Source organism: Balaenoptera physalus, assembly GCF_965194825.1.
Source record: "Balaenoptera physalus genome assembly, chromosome: 5".
Taxonomy (NCBI): Eukaryota; Metazoa; Chordata; class Mammalia; order Artiodactyla; family Balaenopteridae; genus Balaenoptera; species Balaenoptera physalus.
The window spans coordinates 55,690,979-55,708,083 of NC_138884.1; the positions used below are offsets into that span (position 1 = coordinate 55,690,979).

Consider the following 17,105-nt stretch of genomic DNA (forward strand, 5'->3'; position numbering starts at 1 on the left):
TACTGAACTGAGACGGTACCAAGGATATCTGCCTTCCCTAGATGCCACATCTTCCTGAAACTGTCATACCTATACTACTGGACATTACATTAAAAGCATGCTACTTTAATAAAAATCTTAACTATCAGTACGTTCACTGTATGATAGGTAATAAAATTGCATCAAATACAGTGCTCTACAATTTCACTGTATGATATATAGTAAAGATAAATAGTATGTTAGTTTACATGAAAATAGACAGCCCTCCCAATACACTGGTGTTACTGAATTGATTTTCCAGAGGTAGGAAACAATTTGAATTGATCCAACCACATATGCATTTATCCCTTCCCCTCTAAGATCAGATATTTTCAAAACAATTAGCTAGGGTTGAAAGTATAGTCTTTAGTCATGGAAACTAATTATACCTTATGATGGAAGGACCATTTCTTTCCCGTTATTAACACAGTGGTCTCCATGGCATAGGACCACCTCTGAGTTATTTCCTTCTCTTTCACTAACATCTCCTTAACATGTACGCTCCCCAGGGTTCTATCCTTGGCTGTCTTTCTCCCTCTGCATGTCCTGCCCTGGGTCCTAATTACTTGTATGTTATCAGCATTTACACGGTAATGAGTGGATCTCTGATTCTTACCATGAATACTCATCTATCCTATTCATCTTATACTTATCATAAATATGTATCTCCTACCATTACTTCAAACTCAGTAATTTCAAAAGAGATCATCTTTCCTCTTAAAATGTGTCCTCACCAGTTCCCTCTAAATTAGTGAACACTTCCATCTACCTACCAAGTTCTGCAAACTAGCAGAAATCTGCAAATCATATTCCCTCTTCCCACCAAATAGTGTTTTTAAAATCTCTGGAATCGGGTCCCTCCTCTCCCTCTGCCAGCTGTCTATCCCATCCCCTCCTTATCTTCATCCAGCAACTCCTTAACCTCTAAACTTGCCTGTCCGCCTCCAGGCCCATATCCCTCAAACTGCTCCTCTACACTGTCACCAGAATAACCCTCCTGAAACGCTAATCACGTGGCTACCGCTGAAAACCCTTCAGCGTCTCTCTGAGGAAAAGGGGATCCACCACTGAGCCCTCAGGTGTAGAACATTTAGAAATCAACAGAGGAACCTGCAAAGCAAACAGGGAAGTGCCAGAGAGGCGGACCAAACGCAGGTGAGTGTGATGTTGCCGAAGCCAAGAGAGCAGAGTGTTTGCGGGGGAGGGAGTAGACAACTGCGCAGGGTGACACAAAGAAGCCCAATGAACTGAGGACGGAAACGCCACTGGCTCCGGTCAGCTCATGCAGGTTGTTGACAACCGTGAAGTGGGGAGTGGGGAGGAAATCTAGTGGGGCTGAAGAGTGAGGAGGAGAGAAGATGTGGAGATTTCTATCAGTTATACTTAAATACAAATATAATCTTCATCCATTATTTATCTGCCAGTTCCCTGAAACCAGCCAAGAGTTATATGCTGTATTTTTACATATTCATAATAAGCTTATCTTCAATCCTAACAGATTAAAATCAAATCAAATGCAGATTTTCATTTGACTTCTCCATACAGCATACTTCTGATATTAAAAACAAAGATTACTTTTAGATTAGCCAGAGCATTTATTTTCATGAATTTTTATCCAAAAGCAAAAAATGCGATGGCAAAGACTTGCAATCACCCCTGACTTTAGGACAGTCCCTCTAAGATACACGTTAACTTAGTACCTCCTCAGGCTCCTTACCCACCCACAGAGAGCCACACGGGCACCACCCCTCCTGCCTGCTCATGGACACCTCCAGGAACATTCCAGTATGTTTCCTAAAGTGTCTTCTGCAGAACGCTATTCCCATAACAAGAACCAAACAGTTCTGTGGTCTAAGGCAAATGAGTTTATGAAATGCTGCATGCTACAATGTACCCCTCTCACCACCACCACTCACCTGGAAAATGCTTATCATACTAAAGGTGCTGACACATCGTACACAGAAGAATCTGACTGAATGAAGCCTAGGGTTTCCCAAATTTGCTTCACTACAAACACTTTTATTTGTTACATGTAACACCTATTAACCTTTATAAACAATTCTGCAAAAATCACTTAGGGAAAATGCCGCTCTACAATTTCCCTGGAAAATGTTCCATTTCTAGGGCACAGAGTTCTGTTCCTAGAAATCTTCTGGAACATTTAACATAGGACAAGAGTCCTTCAACTGACCTTCTCTTGGTATTCTTATATTAATCTTTGTCTTCTAAATTAACTGTTTCCTTTACCCAAATGGTCAACATTGCTGTCCAAAACACATTTGTCACTTTCTACTCCCTACTCTGTCTGCCTTTTGTCAGCTTCTCAAAGTTGTATTAATACAGATATATATTTCTTTGTTGTAAAGTGCTATACAGATCTGCTTTTTAAATTGTCAGTGTGGATATAAATTTGTAGGGTTTCACTTACCATTTTTAACGCATCTTTTACAGGTATCAACATAGTCCATTTAGTAATTCTGATAGAAACATAATAAAACATTGTATGTATAGCATTGAACTATTTACCTCTAGGTTGTTTTACGTCTAGGTTGTTTCTAGTTTTTCAGCGTTTTAAACAGAACCATGATCGTGCACTTTTTCTTTGAGAGGGGAAAGAAAATCCCTTTTTTAATCATAATTTACCGATTTACTGTTATTCCTTCCTTATGCAAAATCAATACAGAGCTAATAAAGTTAACCCAGTAACAATCTCTACTAAGGCCACAGCTAAACCCTCTCTCTACTCTGTTCCCTCATACATGAGGGAATATATATTATTATATTACGAGAGAATAATATGATAATAACAGGTTCTACTTTGTAGGACTGTTGTAAAGAAAGGACTTAAAATAGTGCCTGACTCAAAAGCACTTGGTAAAGTTAACTGTCATCATCTCCAGAGCAAGGCCAAACTCAATTATCTCATACATCATACTCCAACTTCCTACCTACTTTCTGGACCCAATGGTTGAAGATGGATCTAAATGAGAGGGAAGAATAGGGAGGGGGCAGAGAGGAGGGTGCAACTCTATGGCTAATTCAAGAGTGGCTCAGGTCTACTTTAGAACTGGCCCAAAATAAGCAGGCAAACAAATGTATATTTACACACCACAAGGGTGCATTTTGGATCCTGGAAACTATATCTCTGATTTTTAAATAGCTATAGTTGAGAGCACAATATTAGAAATTGAAAGGATCACTTTCAAAAAGAACATGAAAAGACACACGCAATGATCTATCCCATCTTTAGGGTTTCAGATTACATCCCTGAAAAGTATGGGCAACTGGGGAAATTTCTGGTTGGTGTATACAGACTGGTTTTATTTCTTTTATTGTTGCCCCTTCATAAAACTAAAACAAGCAATCAAAAATATTTATCCAAATTCCTTTTTTCTCCCATATTCACATAACCTACCCACCCTGACCCTGCTTAAACGTTTCCCTATTTCTCCATCCTTCCACTCCTTCATAAACTAACATAGAGTCAAGAGCAGCAATGGGCCTCTCTGCCAGCATACTAAGAGCAGCTCAAATATTAAGCACCATGAAGCACAATTTTAAGTACAAGTGGTTATCTCTCTGTAGCACCTCCTGCTGAGGAAAAGTTAAGCTCCAAAGCTGCAAGTTACAACCATAGTTTCGCTTTCTGTGACAACAGCCATCCACTTAATTTTCCTCTCTTCACTGTGAAGCTATAAAAAACTGAGAAAGAAATGGAAATTAAAGGGGGGGAGGGATAAATGGCAGACTGGGATCAACATATAACATACTACTATATATAAAATAGATAACTAATAAGGACCTACTGTATAGCACAGGGAACTCTACTCGATACTCTATTATGACCTATATGGGAAAAGAATCTAATAAAGAGTGGATATATGTATATGTATAGCTGATTCACTTTGCTGTACAGCAGAAACTAACACAACATTGTAAATCAACTATACTCCAATAAAAATTATTTAAAATTACTTCAATATATTCTCAGACTTTTAGTCCTGTTCCAAAGGCACAAAAGACTGTCAAAATAAGTATTACAAGTTAGAAAGTTGGTTACCAGCTGTACAATGTACAGTGCTTTAAAATGTGACTTCATAGCTGAGTGCCATCAACTTTTAAAACCTATTTCTTTGCCTAAACATATTTCTGTCATTAAAAAAAATTCAGATATTCCTACTGTTTGCTCTCGGTGCTAGACTGCTTCTTCTAAGCCGTTAGAGCAAATATTACACATTTGGTTTACCATGAAATTTAAATCAGGATCATTTCACTGCTTAAGTTAATTTCCCAAAAGTATAGCCTAAATATGTTGCCTTATAATTCAATATATCCCAAATCCTAATAATCCCTATATTTACTGGGATTTGTATTATTAACACAAAAATGGCTGGTTTTCAGGTAGGTAGAAGGGGAGCAGTAATATTTACAATAAGCGCCAGGAACATGTATTTAAAGCATAAACAAATGTCTAGAATGTGCCCAGCATCATACCTCAGTTGCATTTTTCTCCATTAAATGATATTGGTAAAACCCTGTAAAATTTCATATATTGACCAATCTTTATTTTTGGCTCTAAGTAGGGCATTCTTCTTTCCTCAAACTAAATACAGTGGAATGATATTTTGATGGCTTCTAGTCAGGATATTTTTATTTCTGTTTTGTGCCTTGGAACTAACTACAAACTGTAAAAATTTCAGCTTTTTGAGTAATCCTCAACTTTTGAGGTTGGGTTTGATTGCAGGAAATAGCCAAAATCTAATCAGAGCCAAATCCTGAGAATAAGGTGAGTGACTAAGATAGGCAGTGCAGATTTGGGTAAACTATTAAGAACAGCAATGATGTTATGAAGTCTTAAATTCTCGTGTGGCATATAAATTCATCTCTCGAGAACTAGTACTTATTTACACACATAAATTCTGCTTATCCTCACTGCTTTATGGCTTAATACACCTCTTACATAGAATTTCAAGATAGTAGTTCAAAGCTAACAAAGTAGAGCTTCAATTATTCAGTACCATCCATAAAATAACAAGCATTTACTGAACAAGTGAAATACCAAATTAACCATTTGGTAACTGTCTATATCAAAATATACAGTATACTTCCCTTACTTCATCAAAGTGTCCTTTGATGACCTGTGTTCTCGTTTGGAGTCAGGTATTACTTAGTGTCTCGGTTTCCTCGGCTGTAAAGTAGGGACACAGCAATAATACCTGCCTCAGAGAAATGTAGCGGAGATTAAAGTGAGAATTCAGGTAAAGTGCTTATAACAGTGCTGGCACGTTGTAGGTACTCAGTCAAGGGCTATATTATTGCTATTGCCAATGTATTATACCATCATTTCATGGTTATTTGTGGAGTACCTACTATACATTTCTAATGGTACTGAGAAATGAATCAGAGAAGATAGTAACTAATATTGTCCTGAGTGCAAATGCAGTGCCAAGGGGTTTTCATACATTATCTCTTAACTCCCCACCATTTAGGCTCCCACACAACATTAGGGTGAAATCGCCCTGTAAGGTTTGCTATGACCTTTCCCCTTCAATCTTATTAACCACATCTTCAAAAATGTTCCCCTTGCTTTCCATGGCAGAGCACTATCATGACTTCCTACCACTTCAAAATATGCAGTGCTACCAACCAATGCTCATCCCCTGGCTTTCTGGTTTCTCTTCTCATTTCTTTCTTTCAGTGACCTTAATCCTGTTTCATAGTTTCAACTATTATCTTGAAAGCAAAAAAACAAGAAGAGATTTTTAAAGACCTAGTCCAATCTCTTTATATACATAAATAATTTGAAACTAGGGAAAAGCTGAATGGCTTGTCCAAGTTTAAGGCCATAGTGACTTCTCTGCTGATGACACTAGTTTTAAAACTTTCATCTGTAAATTCTACAATTAAACTACCAGTAGAATATCATCACCAGCAAACATTCAGTATAGCTTAGCACCAACCCTCTACAAAATACAACCACAGACTTGTCTTGTGTTCCTTTTGTACTCTGCCTGAAAATTTACAAAAGCTATGCCTGAAAATTTTAAAAAACTAAAACAAAAAAACAAAAAACTAATAGAATGAGCACAGTATTGTTTCTATTTCAGTAAACAGTGCTTTGTTAAACAGTACGATAAATACTTTAACCCTGTAGGGTTAAGTTCTGGAAATACTATAAGGCTTTATCAACAAATGAAAGCATATACAACTTTACAAAATCCACAGAAGATAAACATCCAAAAAAGCCTCAGTTTCCTCATCTGTAAAATAAGGACAATAATGGAACTTACCTGATAGAGCTGAACATTAATAAAATTCATCTTATCTAGTGAAAGCTCATTAACTATTAGGGTGTGTGAGAGAGAGAAAGCTTATATTAGATTACCAAAGTATACTTTGATAATGAATTCATTCATCAAGGTACTGTACGGGGTATACAAAGATACGACAATTCCTGACTTCAAGAAACTTATCATTCACTTTAACAGTTGTGAAACCCATGTACTAATCCTGATTCTAGTGATCTGGAAAATGACTGACAAAGGTATAAACAATTGGGAGGTTCTGAAGAACAAGCTTATCTAACCAAATGAATTTAAGAACATGAATCCACCAAATGAAGAACATAAGAACATGAATTCATCTATTCCAAGCTCAAGTTTTCATAAAACGATATTTCTAGATGTTAAAAGTTCAAAGACATCATAGTCTTACACAGTCCAAAAGATGACTCCAAACTCAAAAGCTAAAATTTATCATCAATTTTCACAGACTTTCATATACTTATTATTAGTATTCTTTTAAACAAATACTTTGTGAAAAGAATGAGATCCTGGGTAATGCCACACTATTTTAAATAAATACTGCATATGTATTCTTAAACCACATAAATGAACCTTTATAAACTATATCAAAAAATACAAAATATTTAGAATACGTCCAAAACAATGTGGGGAGAGGGGCATATTTGCATCATACTATTCATATTACCATTCTTCTAATCAGGTTTCCATCTTTTAGAGGACAGTTCTTTTAGTTATAAAACAGGTGGTACATTTTTAATCACATAAGAAGCTTCCAGTTTCAAGAAAATTTTGTTTTGATGTTCTTTTCCTTGCTATCGGATTATAGAGGATGAATGGCTTGAAACTGCTATTGTAATTACATGCCTTCTGTTGTCTCATCATTTGGGGTATAAGGGAGGGGCTGTAAGACTTTAAAGCTCACTTTGAATTGGAAGCATACTGCCTGCCATCATTTCTCAGCAATTTACCATGCCAGACCCAAGGATTACTGGATTAGAAGGTTTTATCAAAATCTGTATGATTTCTCTCAAGACAGGCCAAGCGACAAGGCAATATTTGCCACTCTGATTAAAACTGACATTTCTATCACGTCACTCATGTTATTGTAGGTTTTCATTTAAAACAAACAAGTCCCTTGATACTTGAGGAATCAAGGTGATGGAGGAGTTGGACGTGGAGCTCACGTCGTCCCACAAATACATCAAAAACGCATCTACAAGTGGAACGATTCACACAGAACATCCACTGAACACTGGTAAAACAAGTCATTTAACACTTTTGTTTTACTACTGTTTGTAGAACAGAGTTTAGCATCAGACAGAGCTGGATTCCTGCTTATAAACTATCTTACCTTAAGCAAGTCACTGATCCTGCTCTGAGCCTGTTTCCACTGTATGTGTACAGTAGGATTCAATAAATGGTAACCATTATTACTGACATTCTGGAAGAGGAAAATTCTTGATCTTCAAGAATTACTAGAATCTAAAGTTATAAACAGTACACTCATCATGGCTTATAAAATGACCCAGCAATTGGACTGACAATCTGTAGTCATTTATGTTCCAACAAGTATTTGTTATATATGATGTGACCTTCCCAACCCTAAATTCAATTTAACTTCCTGTTAGATAATGAGACCCATGAGGTAGGTCTGGGGTTGGGGAGAGTAAAGGAAGTTCACCAAACCTAATTAAAGATGAAATGCAATACAAGAAATCTAAAACTTCAGTGACGAAATTCTTCAAATACTATGTTTCAGAATTTGAGAGTGTTTATTAAAATTAGGTTGTCCACGCTGTAATTCAACTAACTGCAGCACGATGCCTTGGGGAGAAGGCAGGCTGGGTGCATTTCAGGACTGGGAACGAACACCATGCTTTTAACAGGATGTCTGTGTGTACACTGTACTGAATACTGGTAGTTAATGCTTTAATAAAAATAGAAATGGCACTGTTAAAACAGTTCTTGGTGGGGAACAGCTTCACAGACAGGTTCTACACTTTATTAAAAGATGTAATTCAGTAGTTAGCTTATTATTACTGGAACTCTGTACTACTACAAGCTAGATGGCAGCTTCAAAACTTATTTAACACTAAGATTTTGGAATTTAGTAGTAAGTAGTAAAAATACTATTTAATAACACTACCTACAAGAGCCACAACAGCGACCAACACTGAGGATGTCCGCGTGCTGTATAACATGCTCTCATTTAATCCTTTCAACAATCTCATCAACTAGCTAATATTATCCCCAATTTAAGATAACAGAAACCCTCTAAGAAATTAGGCAACAGCCGGTATCACATGGTTAATCTGGGACAGAACTAAGATGCATACCCAGGGCTTTTTAATTCTAAAGTCAATGTTCTTTATGACACATCACACTACTAATATCAGCTTAGTAACCTGACATACAAGGTATATATAATTCCATTATAATTAACATATCAGCTTATGGAATAAGATATTCCCTTTCTATACAGCACCAAACAGATTCTTGATATAATTATTTGATTTCTGCATAAAAGAATAATTACAAAATTTAATCTTGCCCATAAAGAAATGTTTAAAGCTAAGAAGAAGGAAAGCTAGATTTGATTCATTTGAAGACATGGTCTACCAAAATGTTACCTTCAGCTAAGCTTCTTAAGAAGTCCAAAAGTGATCCTCATAAGCCGAGGCAACAAACAGGCATCCATATAGACAAACCAAGGCTGCTGACCGTACCAGATCTGCAGTACACGCAGCTAACAAGGAGAAGAAACAGGTACTTTCGCCTCTAAACAGTAGAGGCTACGGGACCTAGGGTTAGGGGCATAGAGTGCAGCCATTCCTCTAGTTAAAGCCCCCATCCCTTTTTTTGAAGCTAGAATACAATGAAGCAGTACCTTGAAAATTCACAAGGAAAAATTATGTCCAACAAAGAATTATTTACCCAGCCAAATTATCAGTCAAGTGTCAGGTTAGGAAAAAAAGGCAGCAAAGTTTAAAAGTTTTCCTCCCATGCATATATATTTTCTCAAGAAATTTCTAGAGGAGTTGCTCTACTAACCAAGAAAGAGAAAGAGAGGAGATCCAAGAATTCCCAGGAAGATCGACAGGCAAAAGACAATACTAGGATGATAAGCGTGTGACAGGCACAGGAAGCAACCAACTCAGGCTGCGGAGCTCGGCGAGAGACGTAATCAAGTAAAAATGAAAATGACAGCCACCTTAAGTTGGGAGGAAATTTACATTTCCAAATGGAGATGAATCAATGACAGGGTACAGAAAAAACCAGGGAACAAAACATAGTCATTTTTATAAACATCATTATAATTAACTCCAGGAAAAATAAAACCTTATAGAAGGAAATGTAATAATGGTATACTGGACCTCAGTGACAAATACTTACATATGCATAAAATGTACGCATTGAACAACATGGACAACCAACAATTGTGTCAAAACTGTACTGGAAATTAGTGAAAGGACAGGTGCATGTGATTGCGGCTGGGTGCTAACAGTGTAATTAATCTAAATCATCATTTTCCAAAATACGAAGTCTATACACATCATCTAAAATTGAAATAAAAGAAATAGAAGAATAAGCATGACATATTACAATGCCAGAAGTGAAAAATCATCTCCAGGGAGTCTGTACAGGGAAAGGGTATAGGGAGGGAGCAAGCAGAGAAGTGACTTTTTTTCATTATAAACCTTGTTAAATCCAATTTTTTAAAGTAGATACACATATTATTTTAACTTAAAAATTTAGCTTAAAAATAATTTTATAAAATTATGATCAACTGAAGAAAAGCAAAGTAAAAACTAATTCATTAATTTCAAAGTTAAGATTAAAAGTTTTAACAGAAATTTCTCTTTCAAAATAAAAAGAACACAATTCCTAATAAAACCAGTGTAAGGAACACTAGATTCAAGACAGTGTGTCTCCTTAAATGCACTTTGCCACTAGAATTCTTATAGCATTCTGCCTCATGACTGAATTCATTTTATTCTCAACTAGCATTCTCTATATGGTTTACCTAAAATTAAATTATGTTCAGAATTGTCAACTCTCAGATTCAAGTAAGATGGCTTATCACATATACATATCACCCTGTATTGCACACACACACACACGCACTTAGAAGTAGTTTCTTGCCTTTCTTCTGTCCTAGTCTTATAAATCTCCAGATGCTCACAATGCCACGTGAAATATATTTTCAATGGGTAGAATTCCTTTTTCTTTTTCCAATTTCTTCATAAAGCTTATGAGGAAGTTCTTTGCTTCAGAGATTCAATTATTTTACTCTTAGAGGAAAATGAATGCCTTCAAATACTTTATTGTTACCTAAAAATTATTTATAACAAAGTATTTCTAATCTTGATGATGAATAGGTCAGTGGCAGTAAGTTATTTTCAGATTTTTAAATTTTGATTATGTATTTTGAATCTGATAAAAATAAATTAACAAAGCTAATATAGCAAAGTGATTGCCTTTTCTTCTCTCTGGAGGCACATTTCTCTTATGACCATTCCCTCCTTTATTCTAGTCTATGTACTCAATTTTTCATAACCAAACTATTCCAATGTTCTTATTAACACTAAATCTAAAAATATTTTTTGGAGCAGTAGCATTTATATCAAAGGGCATTTTTTATGGTCATTGTCCTAACACCAAGGAGTATGAATTTTTAGGAATAGTCATAATTTTTTCATACAGCCAATGAATATTAATAGGTACTTACTGGGTTGGCTACTGGGAAGGATTCAAAGACAGAAAATTCATGTTTTCAACCCTCAGCAAGCTTAAAATCTAACAGAGAAGTTAAATACCCAAAGGAAAAAGAAAAACAAAACAGCAACAGCAGCAATCAAGCTCAAATCTGTGAGCATTATTTCTAACTACAGAAATCCTAGGCCAACCCCAAAATAAGGGTGCCCACGGAAAAGGCAAATCACCGAGGCTTACTCTAGTTCCTGATTCTACTATTCATTTCCCCAGGGTTCTTTCAGAAGCTATTAAAGAACAGACAAGAAGTTGCATAGATATGTACAAACCTGAAGGGGATTATGTAACTCCTTCTAGAGTACGAAAAAGAGCTAGTACTGAAACCGCTTTCTGCCACAAATAGATCACTATCTGAAGTCACTGAGTACCATGTTCTTGAGAATTTATAAAGACCATTTGTGCTATTATTAAAAAAAACCCCAAAAAACAGTAACAGTTTTTGACCTAGGGTATTGGGGCTGTGAGGGAGTGCATCTATACATATTAAGTAAACTGACACAGTCAATTTGTCTTCCCCAGTTAATGATTTCATAGCATTTATGAAAAAGATAATCTGAAGGAAGCTAACAGAAAATGACAAAAATATGGATTGTTTTCAATAAACGGCAAAGAGTGAAAATATGGAACATCAAAGTATACAGAAACACTCTTAGTTACCGTACTGTTCTGGATAACCAAATCTGAATGTTGAAAGGCTATAACATTGCTTCAGTGTATTATCAGAAATCCTGAATCCTATTTCTTATTTTGGCTTTACATTCACAATGCTTTTCTTTTGTTATTGCTCCCTCTTGTATGAAGTTTTTTTAAATCATAGTGATGATGTCACATATTTTACCTGCCTGAGTGAGAAATAAACAAAACAGAACCAAAGAACATAGCTGACAATTACCCTGAATATATTAAACAAAACCTTTACCTTCTAGTAAACTATAATTTCTTACAATGCATTTCCCTTTTCTAAGATTAAACTCAATTTTCCCACTCTAACTATACAAACACAAAAATCCATTTATGCCAAGGCGGGATCCTATTCCATCCTAGTTATCTTCAACAGCATTAACTAGGTAATACTTTGAAAATATTATCACAAATATTCTTAAATGGTGAATAATTAAATTCTGGGTTGAAATCAAAGGAGTAAGAAGAAAATAGGTAATTTGTCACAAGTTGTAACAAAGTCACTAATACTTTGTAAACACAGCTACAAGAGAGCATGTATAAACTAGGAAAACAGGATTTTTAAGCAAAAGCTAAGTATAAAAATGTCTGTAAATGTATTTTAAGTATATAAAAGTGAGAGATATTTTCATGCATGAAATTTTTCAATACTATCCAACAGTCGAGGTAGAAAGAACCAGTTATGGTTCTACTACGCAAATCAGCATTTTTCTGTGTTTGCAAAAGGCACAAATTGAATAACCCAATGGAAAGAACATCAGGAAAACGAGGATGGCTAAAGGTTAAAATAATTTTCTGTTCTATCTGCTGTAACTAAAACCTGATTCCTACTTTGGCTTTATAATAAGGGTTTTTGCCCTTGTTGCTGTTATTGTTCTTGTGTGTACTTTTTTATGGATAGTGATGATGTTACTTATGTAACTTGCCTGAGTGAGAAATGAAAGGAACAGAACCAAAAGGATCTTCTGGAGGATGGTTATGTGGAGCAGAAAGTGGCTCTACATTCTTATCTGAGGATGCTCTCTCCTCGAGCCTGTCTGCAAAAATAAGATGAAACAAAACAAAAAATAAAATAAAAACAAAACGATCTTTAAATTTAAAAGTGGCATACAGTATAAATAAAAGTGAAAATTAAACAAAGCCTTCTTGAAAAATATGAGATTCAAAGTTCATCCGTTTAAGTATTAGTGGGTAGTCCTGAGTTTAATACGTACTTGTTGCTACAAAGGCAAGTTTAACAATGTAATCACAGTGCTAGATTTCACTAAATACAATTAACCTAGTAAATAACTTAATTTGGTTTATTTAAATACCAGTTGTCTTTAACTTGTAACATATTGGATCTGAAGTTAAACCCAGATTATTAAACAGAGACATATTTGGCAAACTTTCTCTGAAAGCACACATGGAAAAAATACTGCAAATGGTCATTCATTCATAAAATAGGTAAATCCTATTTCTCAATAGCAATAAAAAGTAATTCACTATATGTTACTTCATTTTATGTTATTGTTCATTTCTCATATTACTTGGTTAAACCATTCTCATACATACAAATGCAAAGATATAGATATTTCTCTACTAAATTAAAAGCCTTAACAACAGAATTCGTTTTTTCATTCAACAAATAGTTGAGCATCTAGTATGTGCCAGGCACTGTTCTAGACAATGGGCATGCAATAGCAAACAAAAAGAGGACTCCTGCCCTCATGGAGTTTATATGCTGGCATGGAAAAACGACTGACAAGCAACAAGCATGAGAAATAGAGACTGTTAAAGCTAGAGAGAAAAATGTAGAGCAGGGTAAAAGGAATTAAGGGAGCAGACACAGGTTGCAGTAATAAACAGAGTGAAACAGAGTGATTCTAACAGGTACCAGGTGAGAAAAGACTCCAAGGAGGTAGGAGTAGATACCTGGGGAAGAACACACCAGGCAGAGGAAGTGCTAGAGCAAAGGCTCAAAGGTGGGAGCAGGTCTGGTATGTCTGAAGAAGATTTAATGTATCCTAATTCCCTAGTAGTGATTATTTTTCCCTGCTCTTAAACTCTGCACATCGCAGGCACTTTATCAGTTGAGAACTTCTGGATTTTTATAAAATGCCTCTCTATCCTCTGATTCTTGGTAATCAAACATATGCTATTAGGGACCCATTTTGCCCTTACAGATACTTTAAACATTCCCAGGACTATACTTTTCATGTTTAAGGAATTCTATGGGTAAACTATGCTGGTTTCATTTGAGTTCTAAGGGATGGCAGGATGGGGAGGGAGAATCCAAATAGAATTAGAATTCTTTAAAAATGACTCGTAACTGCAGAGTGAAACAAAAAAAGCCCCAAGTTAAAGCAGCAATCTCCTAGGACAGTGCTTCTCAAATTTAATGTGCATTCTAATCACCTGGGAGTTGTTAAAATGCAGATTCTGACTGGATGGTTCTGGAATGGATCCTGAAATTCTGCAGTTCAACAGGCTTCCAGAGGACATGACACTGCTGGTCCAGGGAGCGCAAGCTTGAGAAGGCAAGGCCCTAGAGTCTACAATATCCTGAAAATACTCAATTATTGCTATGGACAACTGATTCTTTAAACACCTTTATGATACAATTATGAGCTTTTATGGCTAAAACTAACTCTGCAATATCCACATGACATTTTAGATTGTTTAAATTTTTACTTAAAATTTTGTTGAAGCACTAATTAATATTTTAAGGCAACACATCTGACAACTGATTTATGCACAAATAAAATTTCCAAAACTTAAGAGGTTATTTTCAAATCCAATACAGAAATGGATAACAATGAAAATTTATTTTAGATGTTCTTTTTCAAGGTATTCACTGTATACTTAATTCAGGAAATCAGTAACAAATGCTGATTGTACTATGAAAAAAAGCTTTTTCATATTTTGTTGTCCAACACTTAACTATAAAGAAGTTACTTTCATAGCAACTTTCTGAAAAAATAAGGTTGGAGAACACCTTATATAACCAAGGGTGTCTTTAATTTATTGTGGTGGGAAGCCACAATCAAACTTTAAGGAGAGGCCTAAGATTCACTGAATCACAGAGGATACCTGTGCGTTACCAATTTTATCAGGCCCTGATAAAATTATACTTACATATATATATTTGTATATAAGTATATAGTTTACAGGTACTTAGGTCAAAATCAGGACCAGATTTCCGTCCTAAACCATCTGCATCATAATTGCCAGGACTCCTGTGTAAAATGTATTTATACTCCTGTATAAAACCTGGGTCCTATCACAGACCTAATATAATACAAATGAATCAGAGTATCTGAATAGAAGCTTGGGAATCTACATATTAACATATTCTCCAGGTTTATAAACCACTACTGTTCCAATGGTTCCCAGCATATAAAAATGCAAAGTTACCACTAAAGTTCTTTGAATCCTCTTGCAGGGATGTATTATCTCCATCTATCTATGGTAAATTCATGGTAAATGTATAAACAGCACCATGTAGTTAGGACAAGAGTACAAATACTATCATGTAGGGGTAAACAAATATTTTTTATATATGGGGTCCCCATAGGTTAAAATATGAACATACTGTTCCATACAAAGTTCATTTATCCAATTATTTCAAAACAGGAAGCAGAATAAACTCACTATAAAATGAATCATGTTCTCATTGTTCCAAAAAACACAGCATCAATTTTTCCATGGAAGATTTTTTAAAAACCATTTAGATTTCTAAAGTTCACATGATAATCTGGGTCCCAGGGCACAAAATAAAAAATAAACATACATATTAATTTTTTAAATTATCAATTACCTATAAATAAAAACTAACAAAATGGTATGTAGAGTTTCAAATACATAGTCACCCCTAAAATGTATTTAAGCCCCATTTTCAAAGAACTGGTTTTCTTTTCATTAGAGCAAAACTTGAGCTCGATTTGTCCAATATAAGAAACTTACCTCTTTCTGCCTTCCCAAAAGAATTGTGTGCTGAATAAAGACAGTATCTTTTCAAGAAGTTTAATGGATACAAATGGCAAAAATACAGGATTTTAAAATCCTAAAATCAAACTGTATTTCATACTATCATCAGAAAATTAATATACTCTAAAAAGTTAATTCAGCAGCTTATATGGATAATGGCTTGAATAGCCAAAAGGTTAAAGAATAAGGTTTAAAAGTATAGTCTTCAACTGATACTTTCGACACTGTTCTAATATACCTCAAAAGTTCTGTTATTCTGCCCTAAAGGAACAGTGATAGGTCTGAATCAGCTTAAAATGGTGAGAGTTAATGTTTTACAACAAACTAACTATATATACAGATGTTTATATCTATTTCATACTGTGGCTTCAGAAAAAAAAACCCAACACATTCAGTAGAATATGCAAAGCAGCCACAGTCTTTAGTTTCTTCTACTCTTCCTTTTAGTTATTTTGATGCAATTTTAAACAGAAATAAACAATAAATCCACTATCAACAAGAAAACAATATTCCATCAAGTATTACTTTTAATTAATATGTAGAGCTACACAACTATTCAAACAAATGCAACTTAAAAATTTTCCCAAACACCTGTATTCTAATTAGTGTTTAATGTATTAAATATTATGACAATTAGATTTCTAAAGTTTACATACTAATCTGGATGCTCTGATACAAAAGACCATGAAAAATACAAGCTTAAACTGTAAAAAATATTGAGACTAGCTTTATTAATAACGCTTAATTTCGATTTAATGTTTTAGTCTTAAATAGGAACAGGTAAAAAATTCCAAACCATAAATATTGTTACACTGAAAGCAAAAGCAAGAAGAATTTGATTTATATTTTATATGTTAAATCCTTTTGCCAGCTGGATTCAACTGTTCTCTTAAAGATCACTAAAAAACAGTTTTTTTATCACCAATTACTAGTATCTTGGAATTTTAGTATTTCAAAATATAATTTTTAAATTACCTTCTGGAAAATACACACAAGTAAAATATTTCCTGGACAGCATATCTTTTTGCTTTTTTTTTTTTAAAAAAATAAATAACCACATACCATTTAAAAAATAAAACCTCAAATGGCAATGTTTTATTCTGAACAATCATTACATGGGCAATGCCTATACTTTTTTAAGGACCATACATAAAAGTATTCAGTTTCTCATTGGAAAGCTTTCATAAGCCAAATATAAAAAATCTTAGAAAGGACTTTGAAAAATTGTTGATAAATATCTGTACTGAGAAAAAAGATAAATTTGATATTCCAAACACATTGATAATTTATTCATTTTGGAAAAAGTTGATAGCGACAGAGGAACCAACCAGTAATGACCAACAATCAATTTTCATTACA

General features: G+C 34.7%; 1 protein-coding gene across 2 annotated transcripts in view; it reads right to left on the reverse strand.

Annotated features, from left to right (window-relative positions):
• Window positions 1-17,105, reverse strand: part of BMP2K (BMP2 inducible kinase) — a 125,488-nt gene that overhangs the window by 6,412 nt on the left and 101,971 nt on the right. The window contains exon 15 of one of the 2 annotated variants that reach the window (XM_082463740.1): window positions 12,704-12,814. The exons of the other annotated variant lie outside the window; for it this stretch is intronic. Coding sequence (XP_082319866.1) covers window positions 12,704-12,814 — 111 coding nt within the window. The remainder of the gene's footprint in view (window positions 1-12,703; window positions 12,815-17,105) is intronic. 2 annotated transcript variants of the gene reach the window in all.